Below are 17,530 nucleotides of genomic sequence, written 5' to 3' on the forward strand. Positions count from 1 at the left end.
AATTATCTTAGACAAAGGCTCTATGGTTTCTGGCGGCAACTTGTACTGCTTCTGTGGGGGAGGGTCTAATCCATCCACTCTGACTTCAAATCCTTTCAATGTTCCAACCTCATTCCTAAACTGAGCCCATAGAGAAGGATATTTCTGCACAATCTCAACAAGTTCCAGATCATCATTGTCTACCTCTGGCCAAACATGATTTGGAGAAATTTGCTCAACCAAATTAATCCCTGCAACTGAAGCATAATCACTTGGATCAACCACCACAGCTTTACAATTTTTATTGCCTTTCCAGATCACTTGATTTGCTAGATCAATGATCCAGCCTTTGGCTTTCATCAAATCAGTACCAAGAATATTCTGAGAACTAGGACAATACCAAACATCAATCTCTATGCTCAAATAACCAGGAATCTCAATCTCTATGCTCAAATAACCAGGAATCTCAAACAAAACACCTTTCACCAAAGTTGCGTCAGTGGTCCCCTTCCCACTGAAACCAACAATTGTACAAACTGGAGCATTAGGGCTTAACAACATGTGCTGCTGATTAGTTACACTGAGCTGAGCTCCTGTATCCAAAAGGAATGTGACGTCATTACCATCAAGAATCCCCCTCACAAATGGCCTTCCACAATTATCCACTGAGAAAGGGGCTACAAGTTCCAGTGAACAATGGGTTAAAACATTCTTTAGTCAATGGGAGGATGGCACACCCTCCTCAGGTCTCCCTGCCCCCCTGCTGTCCGGGATAGCAGAACCATTCTTTTTCATTTCCTGTATCTGTCTTGTTAGGTCTGCATACGGAGATGTAGAAGTACTTTCTCCAGACACAGAATTTGTAATAGTCGGGGCTGTTGGGACTAAACCATTTTCATGGGACCTAGAAAGTTGTCTACGGAGAAAAGCACGACACTGAAATTTGAGGTGACCAGGCCTCTTACAAAAAAAACACGTGGCCTGAATTCTACCTCTTTTCTGGGTCATAAATTCCCCCTGTCCAGCAGCCTGATGTATCTGTGGTTTAGGTAGGCTGCACTGGGTTTGCTCTAACTGTTGATCACTTTTATTCTGTACCGTTGCAACCTTAGCCTTCACCTGATTCACTTTGATTGATCTCCTTATGCGATCAATGAAAGTAGCCGCCTCATGCAAGGATGGCTTTTCTGACGCAATATGCAAAGACAAAGAATCCAAATAACCAAACTTTTTCACAAATGCAGCAATCATTTCCGGAGGCTCCTCCCCCTCCTCCACCTTCATTACCATGCGGTACGCTTTCTCAAATTTCATCAGAAATGAGAACGGATCCTCCTGTGGGCTAACTTGTAATGATTCCAATATAGACAAAGAAGGGAGAGGCTCTCCTGTCATAAACAGAAGTAATTGCCTCAACCGATCCGAATCCGAACTATGATAGCCATCGCTCCTCGGAGATGTCTCTAATCTTTTTGACATATGGGAGGGTAACCAAACCTTGAATACTTTATTCTTTTGTTCCTCAGTCAGATTAAACTTATCACAATTCGACTCAAAAAGATCAATGTTAAAGAATGTATCCATCCTGTCATTAAAAGCCGGAATATCCTTTGCTATTTTCATCAACTGATCATGAATTTTCAAATTCAACTTAGCAGCTCTCTCATGCAATTTTCTTCGTTTTATTACATCTGTAGTAATAATCTCTTCGTCCTCGCTATCTATTACATTTCCGGAAACGCTCGGATTTGGCACAAAAGACCCATCTGCAGTAGTTTTACTCTTCTTAGTTAATGTACACACATTTCTACTTCTATGATCAATCCTGTTACCCCTGCATATGTCTGATAACAACTGTGTTTTTACATCAATTTCCTGTTCATACAATTCAAGCTGCTGCGCCAAAATGAAACAGTTCTCACAATCTGAATAATCCTTCTCTGACTTTGTCTCTGCCTGCTGAACCACACAGACATTTCTTCTTTGACCGTCCTCAATTAGTATATCATTGAAAATCTTTACCAGATTTAAAACATTTCTAAGTTTTCTTTTCTCTTTATCTATACACAACAATTTCTTGTCAATCAATTTATTACTCTCCAAACATTGCTGATACAATCTCTCCCATAACTGTGCATTTGTCTGACAATTATCAAAGCTAAACTGTACATTACTTTTACTGGCATAGCTATCAATGAAATCCATCCTCTATATATGATATAAAGAAAGAATTAAAATACTCACACTCTGGTAGCTTTTAGATGTTCTCCTCCTGGGATGCTATCTGCGTCACTGCCTGGATGCTGAAGGACGCTTCCGTCGTGACTCCTTTAATAGCCTTTAAATCCCAGACTTTAAACCTCGTGCTTCAGGTCCTTTTCTTTGTTTATTTATTTGTCCGCAACCTTGTACAAACAACTCACAAGTCTGTCCCCCCTGAACTAGGTGAGGATCCAAAAATAAATAAAGAATCTGGTTGGCTCGCCACTCTGTAATAAGGGTGAGGTTTAAAAAAGAAGGAAAAGTGTGCTTTGGAGGGAAATTTGAATGATCCAGGACGGCAAAAGAAAACTTGTAGGTAAAAATATGGTGGGTTTAATTCTTCACCAAAGGAGGTACAAATATCATATAAACAGGATATCAGTCATAAGAGAAATAAGGCAATAGTCTTACAAATGTCTTAGAATGTCTCTGTGGTTCAAGTCTCAGAGTCCCAAAAATGCTGGGGATGTAGTCTTTCCAATGGTGACTCCAGATTTGGCTTGAGAACAAAGAACTTCCTTGGGTGAATTCCTGAGGTGGGGGCTAACAAACCCCAGATGTGCGTGGAGGCTTCTCTTGAAAGATGGTATACAAAAAGACCCCCCAACCAACTAACCTTCTAAGTCTATATACTCTCCTGACCGGGAAAATATATACACTTATGCCCAAATATGGTTACACCCAGTACAACTTATATTCCAAAAATGATATACTGGCAAAGCTCCAAGTGGATTGGTCAAGCTGGACACGTAGCTATATCTCACTATGATCCATACATTACCCACGTGACCATTTAGACACGACCATATTAGGACTTCCAGTCATCCACCATTTTGGAGGTCAAGAAATTACTAGGTGAGAGTTCAGCCCTATACTCAATATGAGAGTGGAGAAGAGAATGAGACTGGAATACAGTGTAGATATATCTTGGATGATAATAATTTGATTCCACTAATGCCAAAGATAATATGATCCATTCAGCCATTAATAAGGTTAGATGTTATAGATGGGGTTACAGGTTATTAGTTTTTTACAATTGGTAATTTTGTATAATTTTTTTGGGGCAAAACAATACTTTAATAAAAATTTTTGCCGGACTTCTCTTTTAACTAAAGCCACATTGTTTGGATGGACTGGTTGACCTGTAAACCTCCAGCTGCTGCCAAACTACAGCTCCCATCATGCTCGAACAGCCAAACCTTTGGCTTTGACTGTCCAGGCGTGATGGAAATTGTAGTTTCACAACAACTAGATGGTTTAAGGTTCTCAATGCTTAGTCGGTGTAGGGTGGGCTCTCAACTCTCCCTGACACTATTGACCCACCGCCAGACCTGTCAGGATGCAGCTTACCTATCCTCTCCCATTTCAGAAAACATGAATGATGAGCTGAGCCGAATGTATGCGGAGGGATTACGTGAGATAGAGAGAGTTGTCCATATGATTGACGTCTATTAAAAGTATATTGTCCTCTGAATATTAATATGAAAATACAACTGTATTGCCTTACTGTAACTTTCATTTTCATGAGATAAACTTGTAACATGGCTCCATGGATCACCTTTTTCCTTAAAGGGGTTATTCAGGATTGGAAAACTAAAGCTGCTTTCTTCCAGAAACAGCACCTCACAAGTCCTAAGTTTGTGTGTGGTACCACAACTTAGGGGAGCTGCAATACCACATACAAACTGAGGACAATAGTGGTACTGGGTCTTGATGAAAACTATTTTTTTTTCTAATCTTGGATAACCTCTTTAATACATTGCCATACTGAGCTTTGACATCTGGCTGTGGTGCCTTTTAGGCACCTTAGCTTTTATAGATCTGTGGACTTTAAATGTAAATTAACCTTAAAGTCTAAATTTTATATCTCCACTTGCTATGCTGTTGACTTTCCAGAAATGCACCTGCCCCTTAGGATCAGTAATGTATCTTCAGATGCGGAAGCTTTTCATGCATTCAGTGACAGACATAGGTATGAATTTCAGCAACTATTTCTGAGAGAGGCCATTTAAAAGTTAATGCTGCCCCACTTACACATGGGCACAGTCCAGTGTGAATAGTTACGCTGAATGCGATGACCGTGTGGCAGACATGATGCAATGGGGCTGCAAGATACTTGAATGGAACGTATTACTCATCGTCCTGAATGAGCAAACAGCGAGGCATTCACTCACAGTACAGCAGCGAGAGGAAGTCTGTGGGAACGGAATTAACCCCTTTTGTAACTATTTTTGTCAACCATCCTTAGTAATGTAACTTACTGCATTATTTGGATCAGGGCCAGCTCCAGGAGCCTCAGCGGGCCCCTCATCCATCCACCATCCCCCCCCCCCCCCCCTGAACATCATCCACTATGCACAATCACTTGATACACCACAACATACATTATTAACACAGACACTGACTGACTCACTCTGACACTGACACACAGCACTTACGGCTCAGTCTTCTTCCTCTCTGTCAGGCCGCCCTCCACACTGTAAGGTTGAGGACCTTCAGGTCATGTGATCAGGTCCTTCACCCCTCTCTCTCTCTCGCTGACGGGTCCTGCTCTGTCTCCTGTGTCTTCCGATATTCAGCGTTCACCTTGCACTACAGTGAGCGGGCTGAACCTTAGAACATCATGCTCCTCTCTCTGTGGGCCCCAGCACTTTCCCGGATAAGCCCTGTGCTGATGCCGTGAATAATTAGTCCCCCCCCCCCCACACACACACACAGGTGGGTTTTCCAATGAATGAAGGTATAGACTGTCAGCAAACAGTCACCATTACTCATTTGTCATGTAATATTGTACTTAACACATTAGCCACTAGATGTCATCTGGTTACACTCCGGACTGGGGAAACACATTTCATTTTGTAGCCCACAGTGAAGCTAAATGTTAAAGGGAACCTGTCATAATAAAAATGCATACAAGCTACAGGCACCATGTTATAGGACAGAAGGAGCTGAGCAGATTAATATACTGTATATATAGAGGAAAAGTTTATAAAAAGTTCTCATCCTGAGCTATGTAGTCATTTCGGCGGTCCTACTCGGTGAGTGACTCCTATCTATGCACATTTATTCAAAGGTAGTGCTCAATTACTAGGACCATCTATTTTACTAGCCTAGAATCAATTCCCAAGAATAAAAGTTGTCCCCTGTCCACAGGTTAGGGGATAACCAGCTGACCCCCACTTATTATGATAATGGAGGTCAATTGTCCCCTGAGTGACTGGCGTGGCCGTGTGCATGCTTAACCAACGGCTCCATTCACTGTCTATGGGACTTCCAAACATAAACAAGTTCAGCACTTGGGACAATGTTCACACGTTCTATGGAGAATGGAGTGCCTGAGCATGCCCATTGCCACACCAGTCGCTCTGGGGACAATAGACCTCCATTCTCAGGATTAGTGGGGGTCCCAGCCTTCAGATCCCCTTCAAAAAGCTAGTTATTCCTGTAGATAGGGGTATATTGTTTAATCTTGGAATAACCTATTAAGGTGGCCATACATAATGGAATTTTGGTGGAACTTAAGGACTATGTAATGTTTGAGAGGGTGTACAGCAGATTTTGGGGGGCTTGTAGGTTTTCAGCATTAATTCTTTACGGATAAACTGTGTTTTTCAGCAACTTCCTGATGTATACCTTTTTGTATTGTATGCACATTCAGCTGAACTGTGCATGCATGTATGTACAGGCATAGAGAGAAATAACTGCCAGTGACACGGTGGGAATTGTAATTCTACAGCATGCAAAGTGATTGTTAATAAAGGTGAATTGCAGTATATGTAATTCTTGGCTTCAGTTAAATGTTGATAACTTTTTGCTTTTTTATTTGTATTTCTCTAGTTCTGGCTCCCCAAGCAAACGCTTTTGCTAAGGCACTGAAGAAGCTTCCCATCCTACATGATGAGCAGTACGCCCAGCAAACCAAACTCTACGATTTCCATGATTTTCAAGAAAACACTTTGGTTCTCCCGTGAGTATTCCTGTGTTTTAGTTGCGGTAGGGATCTATATTTGACATATTGTACATGTGGATACATTTTAGATTTCCAGCTCTGCTTTATTAAACTGCTTTATTAAAAGGGATGAAATCTGCTGACAAGATCCTGCGCTCCTATATTTCTGTACCACAGTCTCAGGAGCAGCAGCATGGAGGATGTTATAGAGCAGTCCTGAGTAGTGTATGCTGTGGAAGGTGGGGAGAACACTCACTACAAACTGTGGAAGACACTGTGGGGGAGATTTATCAAGGGGTGTAATACACTGGTGTGATTTGTCCATGGCAACCAATCACAGCTCAGCTTTCATCTCTGGTAAAAATAAAGAGGAGGGAGCTGTGATTGGTTGCTGTGGGCAGTTTACACCAGTTGGCAAATTTGGGTCTGTATGTCTCTGTCTCTCTCCATCTCTAAGTTAATGCAACTGTTATTTGTAAAATATGATGGAAATTGTAGTTTAGCAATTGCTTGAAAACCAGATCTCAGGAACTACTTTTATTGTTAGTATTAGCATTTTTCTCCAGAATTTGTTACCTGTGTATTATTTCTATTATATAAGGAACAATGCAGGCTCCCCGCAATTTAGTTGATTTTGTGAGAAATGCCATTTACGTTTTTGATAAACTTTAAGGAAACATTTTAATAAAAAAAATAAAAAAAAAATAATGCAGAGATAAAATCCAGATTTCCACACAGGAACTAAGTAAATGAAATTCATGCAAAGGTTAATTGCACCATTACACATGCAGTAAGATAATTGTGTTTACCCATAGAGGAATTATAGGAGTGGCGGCTTGTGGTCCTCAGACTTCTGGGGCCTATTAATGATGCAGCTGAGCCAAGCGGGGTCCGACCTCTGAGGGTTACATGGGGCCTCTCGACCTTGAAGATCGAGGGAATGTATTCAGTTGTGAAGCTCCATTAATTACCGGCAGATCTTAGGGGATGAAAGTGCGCGGTTCCTCCGGCTACCAATTGATGCGCTTCATTCAGCGGCGGTAATGATTCAGCTCATTAGCATATGCCAATTAATGAGAATTCCTCATTATACAGTGTGGTGTCATCCAGCAAGAAGACGGTGCACTCAGGCTGTCTTAAGGTTTCCTCTTTCCTATGTAGGTTTTTTTTTTTGGAACTTTTGTACTTCTTAGTTCACACAATGCATCTTAGTGGTGATTTTCACCCTTTTCTCCATCAAGAGCTGCAGCCAGGCGGTAGCTAAAGGCCAATAATAAAAATTAATAATTAAGAATAATAAATAATTTAATAAAATTTTCTAATGCTGCGTTTACATGAAACGATAATTGGCCCGATCGTATGATTAACGATGTCGGAGTAACGATTTTTTTTTCATAAGTCAGCGTTTAGACGGTATGATATATTGTACGGAAATTTTTTTGCGGTCGTTTTGCGATTGCTTAAGCCTATCTCACACATTGGTTAAATCGGCGAACAACGGTTTACACTGAGCAATCTGCGAGTTTTTTGTGAACGACGATTTTAGAACATGTTGTAAGATCAAAATGAACGATTTCCCATTTGTCGTTTGATCGTTTGCAGCGTTTACACGTACGATTATCGTTCAAATTCGATCGTGTAAACGCAACATTCTTAAACGATAATCGTTCTGTGTAAATGCGCATTATTCTGGTTAATCCCGTCAGGCGTGCGGAAATGCAGTCGGAACTCTTACTGCACCTGGTGAATCATGTGATAGAACATTGCTCCCCAAGCTGTGGCTGATCAGCTGCTGCATGATGGGAGTTGTAGGTCTTCAACATCTGGAGAGGCACAGGTTGGCACACATGTACTAGAGCAGTAGTGCACAACCTTTAGCTGTCCCAAGTACAATTCCTATCATGACTAGATACCCTGTTCAGGAATTATGGGTAGTGTAGTTTTGCAACACCTTTGTACTAGAGTAAGATTTCCCAAAGTTGTAATGAGGTGCAGACCTAAGAAATTTGGTGCAGCACATGAGCAAATATTTGACAGCCATGAGATGGTGTAGATTTTTTTTTAATGATGTATGCCAGTTTTCTGAAGTGAATTATAGTAAATCCTCTGGGCACCAGTCATCACACCCTCCCAACGTTTCAGTTTTGTTGAACTGTTAAAAAAATTTTTGTGCAAATATTAGCAATTAGAAGAAGATGTCCATATTACATTCTTCTCTGTATGTCTAAGAGTCCTGGTGATTTTTCTTTTGTTTCCCTCCTTTTATTTTATAGTCTTTCCAAGCAGAATAAACGGATTGTGTACACTGTACTGGAGTATTCCCCTCTGCTGGATTCCTGCAATATGACCACCGATGACTGGGCCAAAATCGCCACTGACATCAAGGTAGTGGGGGGGGGGGGGGGGGGGGTATTTTTTAATAATAAATCATTTTTATTAAAGTTTTCTATTTTTTATTTTTTTTTTAAACAAGAAGGAAAAACATAGATAAATTGTCTGTCAGTTACATCATTGGCAGTACCAGTCAAAACATTTACATAAAATTGGCATCTTCAAAAACTAAATATTGCTCTCTTTTCATTGTAAGTTATATATTCAGATTAACATGTGGCACCATTCCACTTCATATACATCCTGCTAAGTGGACCTCAAATTATCCTCACTGTCGACAGATGTGAATTGAGCCAGATTTGCAATAGGGTTCCTGCATCTATCTATAAGCGTCTTACTTGGTAGTCCCGGAGAATCAGTGTGGACGTTTTCAGCTTGTTACATCTTAAAGGAAAAGTCCAGCGAAAATTTTTATTAAAGTATTGTATTGCCCTTCAAAAGTTCTACAAATCCCCAATATACACTTATTACTGGAAATGCTTATAAAGTGCTTTTTTCCCTGCACTTACTACTGCATCAAGGCTTCACTTCCTGGATAACATGGTGATGTCACGACCCGACTCCCAGAGCTGTGCAGGCTGAGGCTGCTGGAGAGGATGATGGCAGGGGGATGCTCAGTGTCCCTCCAGTGCCCTGTGTCCCTCAGTGTCCCCCTGCCATCATCCTCTCCAGCAGCCACAGCCTGCACAGCTCTGGGAGTCGGGTCGTGACATCACCATTTTATCCAGGAAGTGAAGCCTTGATGCAGTAGTAAGTGCAGAAAAAAAAGCACTTTATAAGCATTTCCTGTAATAAATGTATATTGGTGATTTGTATAACTTTTGGGGGGCAATACAATACTTTGATAAAAAATTTCTCCAGACTTTAAGTTTCTCGGTTTTATTATTATTTTTTTCCCTGTGTTTTATTTATTCTGAGAATTAAAGCGACTCTGTACCCACAATCTGACCCCCCTAAACCACTTGTACCTTCGGATAGGTGCTTTTAATCCAAGATCTGTCCTGGGGTCCGTTCGGCAGGTGATGCAGTTATTGTCCTAAAAAACAACTTTTAAACTTGCAGCCCGTGCCAAACAGGAGTATCTGTCCCCTAACTTTGCACCACCCCTCCGTCCCTCCTCCCCACCCTCCTCATCATTAGGAATGCTCCAGGCAGATTGCCTCCTATTCCCTACCTATGTCAGCCCGGCACATGGGCTGGCTTGTTAGGCACCTGAGCAATATTCAGCATGGAAAAAATGTTCCAGTGGCATTCCTAATGATGAAGAGGGTGGGGAGGAGGGATGGAGGGGTGGTGCAAAGTTAGGGCACAGGTACTCCTGTTTGACACAGGGCTGCAAGTTTAAAAGTTGTTTTTTAGGACAATAACTGCATCACCTGCTGAACGGACCACAGGACAGATCTTGAATTAAAAGCAGCTATCCGAAGGTACAAGTGGTTAAGGGGGAAAGGTTGTGGGTACAGAGTCACTTTAAGGATGGGTTCAAACTATGCATCACCAGTCTATGTGCTGATACCGCTACTGTATACTATGTATTAGTTATCATCCCATTCATTCACACCTGTATATGTTTGTTTAGCAGGAATTCAAACATGCGGCCTAATGCACATTCAAGTCCCACAGAACAAATATACATTTTGGGAAATTAGTTATTTATTGACTACAACCATTAAGTGGGTTATCCCAAGATCAGATATTATTCCCAAGGATAGGATGAAAGATAATTAGCTGATCGGTGGAGGTTCTACTGCTGGGACCCCACTGATCGGGAGAATGGAGGACAGTTGTCCCTGAAGTGAGTAAAGCACACGTGCCTGACCACCGCTCCATTCATAGTCTATAAGTCTTCTGAACATAGTGTAGATCAGTGGCTGAGCATTACCGTTGCCACTGCATTCACTTGGGGAACAAATCACCTCCATTTTTATGGATAGGGGTTAATGTTTAGTTTTCGGAGATACCCCAGTATATGTTGGCATACTTCAAAGAACATAGCTTATCCTTTTTGAGTTATGCAGATGGACAGTGCAGTATAGAAAGTCCTATACCTGCCCCCATCCTTACCCCTGCTGCAATCACACACATTAGTTATAGATTATTTAACACTAATTTATTTAATGTACTCTAAAAAAGACCCTTCTTTTTCCTCTAAGCTTTCTGCAGTATCTTTATTAGACACTAGAGGGAGCTGTGGTATCACATAAATTGCTCCATAGTACTGCAACAATAGCATATTTTCTTTCCCTTTAAAATAAATAGTAAATAGAAATTGTATTCTATTGGATATATTAAGAGTATAAAAAATGATCCCATTACATGTGTTATGAAATAATATAAGCATATTCTTTTGTTTTAGAGGGGGTTTTAGGATGTTTTAATTGCTAGCCTATCCTTGGAATAGCCCATCAATACACTGATACCTCCACCAATCAGCTGTTTGCCCGAGCTGTGTCGCTTGCATACACATCGAACAGAACAGACAGCTCCATACATTGTGTAGTGGCCAGCCCTGGTTACTGCAGCTCAATTTCCATTGTGAATAAGAGATGAGCTGTAATATCCTGCACAACGCATTGAGCTGTCCGCTTCTGCCTCTGTTAACTGCATATGCAGGGGCAACAGCTCTGGTAAACAGCTGAATAGTGGGGATACTTGGTGTCGGAATCTCATATTTGGATATTGTTATTTTTTGATGAGAGTAGGCTGGAATAGACCTGGAAAACCCCTTTAGGGTACAAACCCACACACCGTATACGCAGCAAATACGCAACAAATACGCAGCAAATACGCAGCAGTTTGGTGAAGATTTAATGCTGAGTTCAGTTATTTAGATCTAATCTGCTGCGTTTTTGTTGCGTATTTGTTGCGTTTTTGCTGCGTATTCGCTGCGTATCGCAGCAGTAAATACGCTGTGTATACGGTGTGTGGGTTTATACCCTTAAGCAGGTGCTTTACCAGTGCTGCAGCCATTTAACAGAGATTTTGGTTTGGCTATTATATTCCCTAGTCATGTTTTAAGAGTTAGGGATTGAATTGCAGGGATGCCACTTCTTGGTGGCACCAGTGGGCCAGCGCCTTTTTTATGGAAGGGAGCTACTTTGCATATATGTCACAAACATGCACCAACCCTGGCTGTTACATGACTAAGGGAAGGGGGAATTAGGAGAAAAAACAAACCAAAGGCCACAGGGGGGAGGACAAGACTAGGGGATCGGAGTAATTTGGGAGTTCTTTAGTTCCCCTCGATTCACCTCACGCACTCATGCTTTTACGCCTTGCTCCCGGGCCGTAACTAGAGCATAAATCGCCACCTGCCGCCTTTCGGACACCCAAACACCAGACACCCACTTGGCCACGAACAATCCCTGTTCACTGGCCAACATGAAACTTCTGTGTCTGGACCCGCTAGCCATTGTCATACACGTGACCCACCAGCCACCACAAAAACAAAACGCCAACACAAAACTTTGCTGTGTCCACCTTATCTGTTCTGTTACAGGGGAGACAGGGAGCCCCAGAAGTGTTCCACTCTCAGGCAGACACATCCACACAGTAGACCCCCGGTCATGCAACATACGGTCGCACATGCACTCTTCACTGAGCTAATTAGGTTTGTTTTAGGGTACAAGACAAACCATCAAACTTTTAGGTTTAATGCATAAAAATGTACAGTACTTGATCACTAAAAGATTGTTAACAAAAGAAATACTGACACTACAAACAATGAAAATAAAAAGATGCCCCAGTGAAGGTACCGGTCCAAGCCCTTCTTCATAATTCATATCTCAACCTTTCCCTTTCTAAATACAAGCTGAGTTATTAGTTGGTACAGCAATTTCCTTATTTTTTTAAATTAGAGGATTAAAGGGTTATCTAACAATCATGGGGCATGTGCAAGGGGGTTAAACTTTTCCTGTCCTGACTTATCTCTAGCTCTTCTGGTTGTGTTCTTGCAAGGTAGACTGTCTGTGTGTTGTACCATCTGCCATGTGCTGGTTAAAAGTGAAGGTGACATAGGAGGTATTCACTTTTGACCAGCAGGTGGCAGACAGCAGTGAAGTGTATATCACTGCTGGCTGGAGCAGTCCTGTCCTTCTGCGCTGTGATTGGTTCTGATTTGGAAAGAACATTTCCCAGAGTCACCCTGTGTCTTGTCCCAGCTATTCAGTGCATTCTCCTCCATATGTAATTTCAAGATCATTGTGTTACTGGTATCTCATTTATAATTTATTCACCTTATAAAGGAAAAGTAGGGATACTTAGGATTGTAGTAGTACATCTTTAAGACACAGGGGGCATGAATCAACACTAGTGCAGACAAGTGCTTAAGTTACTATGTGTTAAAGGTTATTTTTTTTTTATCTGCCACGATTCAGCCAGGCACCACCTTGTCCCACCCTTACTTCCCGCAGGGGGAGTGAGGACAGGATGCAGCAATGCTCTGAATCTGTGTGTCTCCCACTGAGATCACAGGCGGAATAGACCTGGAAAACCCCTTTAAGCAGGTGCTTTACCAGTGCTGCAGCCATTTAACCTCACAATGATCCCCCAGCAATGTACCATAAATTCATATGATCAAACCCTTTAGGACTCCTCTTGCTGAGTAAAAAATATAGCAGAAAAACTGAAAGTGTGAACCCAGCCTAGAGCCTGCAATGAATTTGTAAGAGCCTAAAGATAAGATATTGGCAGGATTACCGGGAAACCTGAATATATGGGAGTCTTCTCATTTTTCTACCTGTACTATTGTTTGTAATTTACGGTTCTTTACGGTTCTCCTGATGTGTGAGTAGGATCCTTTGGGGGAACTTTTAATGTCAAGAACAAAGTAATAACCAGTTATCCGAGGCTGGCACTGAGCGGACAGGGATCTGTATTGATTTTCTGATATTTTTTCATCTTTATATGTTACAGTTTAGCCTTATAACAGGGGTCTGGGGGATTGTGGTGCCGGCTTCCATTTGATGGTATTGTAGTAATGGGAGCCTTTTTCTTCTTTTCTTGTCCACTTTGACTATCCGTGAATGATGCTCCCTGTAGAAAAACTATGAACAGTACGACGGCTTTGTCATTCTTCATGGGACGGATACTATGGCTTACACTGCATCTGCTTTGTCCTTTATGTGCGAGAACCTGGGGAAAACCATAGTGCTGACTGGATCTCAGGTAAGTCAGTCCCTTTGCCTCATACTGTATGGCAGTGTCCCCCTCCTTCCCCCCCCCCCCCCCCCCGAAAGCTGTATCTCTCCAACAGCTGCAAAACCACTACTTATTGTGGCTGTCGTGCATAATGGGAGTTGTAGTTTTGCAAGATGGAGAGCAACTGTTTGTTTTTTTACTGCTGTATAACTATATACAGCTTCATCTTACCACTAATTCTTGATGTGAACCCCATGTTTTTATCTATGTCTCCTCCTGTTTCCATCTAAGGTGTGTCTATGGGGGCTACCAGATACAACTACATGCAAGTTATATTATATTACATATACATGTTGATGGGTTGTGTCCATAACCATTTTGACCAGTTTCACTCCTGCCTATTTTATAGAATTAAAGCATATATATTCCCTGCTCACACAATGCTGTCGAGTTAGGCACATTTACCACTTAGGATTCTGGGAAAGCTATGTTGTACCTTTCCTCTGAGGTATACATCACATAATTCTCTGGATGGATACCTCCAATAGCAAGCGCCGACTAATACAACTTTAGGAGCATACATTTTGAATATGTCACCCTTTAAATCTCACTGGGAAAAAAGTATACTGCATAGGAAAATACAGTCTGCTGCCCTTACCTGTATAGCAAAAGAAGGATGCTTATGTTTACTCTCCTTATTGAGGGAGCCAGAGTGATCTCTGAGAACAAAGGGGTCCGGTAGGGAAATTCTATCACACCTATCCCTTCTTCGACATCATCCATTGGTGGAGTCTCTTGAGAGCCACATACACGTTATACTAATGGCCGACATGATAATAAAGTGCATAGGGACCTTAAAGTGTCAAACCAAGCGCCCCCCACTCTGTGTCAGTATAATAAGACAGCCTCATAGACTTTCATTATGAGTCCAACTTATCACGTGACTCAGAGCCGAGAGAGGACTGCACTGAGCACTTACTCATTTTGGTATGGGTCTGAACACTCTTTTGACATGTCTCTCTGAGCCACATGACATGACTGAGGACTAAAATTGGCAATCCAGAATCTCAGCCAAAAAAGGAATGTACCTATCGGTTTGATGTCGGACTGGCCCACCAGAGGACTGGAGAATGCGCCGGTGGGCCCCTAGCTTTAGATCTGGCACTAACACTGGCTGACATGTCGTTTCTCACTGGTTCTTCTTTGGTGGGCCCCAGATACCCCAGTCCGACACTGCATCTGTTTACAGCTGTTCAGTGCAGAGTAGAATGCTGGCTAGTTAGCAGAGAGGTAACTGTTGTAGGCCTCTTTGCTAACACCCTGCTCTGTAAAGACGAAGGGCAACAGCCTCAAAACGGCTTTCTACAGATGGGTAACTTCCCTTTTAACAGAGATTTTGGTTTGGCTATTATATTCCCTAGTCATGTTTTAAGAGTTAGGGATTGAATTGCAGGGATGCCACTTCTTGGTGGCACCAGTGGGCCAGCGCCTTTTTTATGGAAGGGAGCTACTTTGCATATATGTCACAAACATGCACCAACCCTGGCTGTTACATGACTAAGGGAAGGGGGAATTAGGAGAAAAAACAAACCAAAGGCCACAGGGGGGAGGACAAGACTAGGGGATCGGAGTAATTTGGGAGTTCTTTAGTTCCCCTCGATTCACCTCACGCACTCATGCTTTTACGCCTTGCTCCCGGGCTGTAACTAGAGCATAAATCGCCACCTGCCGCCTTTCGCACACCCAAACACCAGACACCAGACAATCCCTGTTCACTGGCCAACATGAAACTTCTGTGTCTGGACCCGCTAGCCATTGTCATACATGTGACCCACCAGCCACCACAAAAACAAAACGCCAACACAAAACTTTGCTGTGTCCACCTTATCTGTTCTGTTACAGGGGAGACAGGGAGCCCCAGAAGTGTTCCACTCTCAGGCAGACACATCCACACAGTAGACCCCCGGTCATGCAACATACGGTCGCACATGCACTCTTCACTGAGCTAACTAGGTTTGTTTTAGGGTACAAGACAAACCATCAAACTTTTAGGTTTAATGCATAAAAATGTACAGTACTTGATCACTAAAAGATTGTTAACAAAAGAAATACTGACACTACAAACAATGAAAATAAAAAGATGCCCTAGTGAAGGTACCGGTCCAAGCCCTTCTTCATAATTCATATCTCAACCTTTCCCTTTCTAAATACAAGCTGAGTTATTAGTTGGTACAGCAATTGCCTTTTTTTTTAAATTAGAGGATTAAAGGGTTATCTAACAATCATGGGGCATGTGCAAGGGGGTTAAACTTTTCCTGTCCTGACTTATCTCTAGCTCTTCTGGTTGTGTTCTTGCAAGGTAGACTGTCTGTGTGTAGTACCATCTGCCATGTGCTGGTTAAAAGTGAAGGTGACATAGGAGGTATTCACTTTTGACCAGCAGGTGGCAGACAGCAGTGAAGTGTATATCACTGCTGGCTGGAGCAGTCCTGTCCTTCTGCGCTGTGATTGGTTCTGATTTGGAAAGAACATTTCCCAGAGTCACCCTGTGTCTTGTCCCAGCTATTCAGTGCATTCTCCTCCATATGTAATTTCAAGATCATTGTGTTACTGGTATCTCATTTATAATTTATTCACCTTATAAAGGAAAAGTAGGGATACTTAGGATTGTAGTAGTGCATCTTTAAGACACAGGGGGCATGAATCAACACTAGTGCAGACAAGTGCTTAAGTTACTATGTGTTAAAGGTTATTTTTTTTTTATCTGCCACGATTCAGCCAGGCACCACCTCGTCCCACCCTTACTTCCCGCAGGGGGAGTGAGGACAGGATGCAGCAATGCTCTGAATCTGTGTGTCTCCCACTGAGATCACAGGCAGATCCAGGAACAGTCCACAAGCCCTAGAGCTGTATGTGGTCTGAGGGGGAAACAATATTCCTACCAGCTCCAGACGATTCTGGCCACCGGATGGTGGAAGGTGGCGGTAACCTAAGAGCGACAAGCTGTCAAAAGCTGCAACACTGCTTACTTTTTCATCTTATATCAAATATTAACTGTTTATTAACCGCGATGAGGATACCCCTTTAATTGTTATATTTGATGTGGCTGATACTCTGTGATCTGGATTTTTTACAGGTTCCTATCTATGAGATGAGGAATGATGGTCGTGATAACCTGTTGGGGGCGCTGTTGATTGCTGGCCAGTTTGTTATTCCAGAGGTGAGTTTTTGTATATAGATAGATATAGGTAAGGATACATATTGGACATTTTGGCATATACCTTGTAACACAATGTGGACCAATCCTATTGGGAGTGGCAGATGAATGATCGATCATTGGCCCTCCTCACACCAACATCTCCAGCCAGGTATCTAATAAAATGTATGCTTAGTTTTTGTATTTATATGCATGGCTTCGAAACCTTATCAACTGTATAGAAAGTAGCTATCACAAATCATGACAGAGTCTCAGATTGGGAAATAACTGCTGTAGAGGTTTGAGGTAGATGGCTGCATATGCCTCATACCTTACACAATGATCACACCTTAATGTATCCACAGTGTAGCAGCCACAGAGGAAAGCACCAATGGACTGGACAGGCTGTAGCAGTTACAGTTACACATAGAAGCCTAGGAAAATGTTCTTTACTTAAAGGGAACCAAACAGCCCAATTGGTTCCAAGGAGCGCTGTATAAAACTCCTGCAGCAGCCGTGGCACGAGCTTTATACCGGAGAAAAAGAGTTTTATTCTCCGGGCGCGTGATAGACACGGGCGGCGAAGTAGTCATCTGGGTAACTCCCCGCCTGTG

The 17,530-nt window shown here is 42.2% G+C and overlaps 1 protein-coding gene across 1 annotated transcript in view; it reads left to right on the forward strand.

The window, feature by feature from the left end:
• Positions 1–17,530, forward strand: part of ASPG (asparaginase) — a 62,245-nt gene that overhangs the window by 11,205 nt on the left and 33,510 nt on the right. Inside the window, exons 2-5 of the mRNA XM_069949494.1 lie at positions 6,079–6,208; positions 8,464–8,575; positions 13,622–13,747; positions 16,857–16,940. Coding sequence (XP_069805595.1) covers positions 6,079–6,208; positions 8,464–8,575; positions 13,622–13,747; positions 16,857–16,940 — 452 coding nt within the window. The remainder of the gene's footprint in view (positions 1–6,078; positions 6,209–8,463; positions 8,576–13,621; positions 13,748–16,856; positions 16,941–17,530) is intronic.

The sequence above is a fragment of the Dendropsophus ebraccatus genome, chromosome 13 (assembly GCF_027789765.1).
Source record: "Dendropsophus ebraccatus isolate aDenEbr1 chromosome 13, aDenEbr1.pat, whole genome shotgun sequence".
Taxonomy (NCBI): Eukaryota; Metazoa; Chordata; class Amphibia; order Anura; family Hylidae; genus Dendropsophus; species Dendropsophus ebraccatus.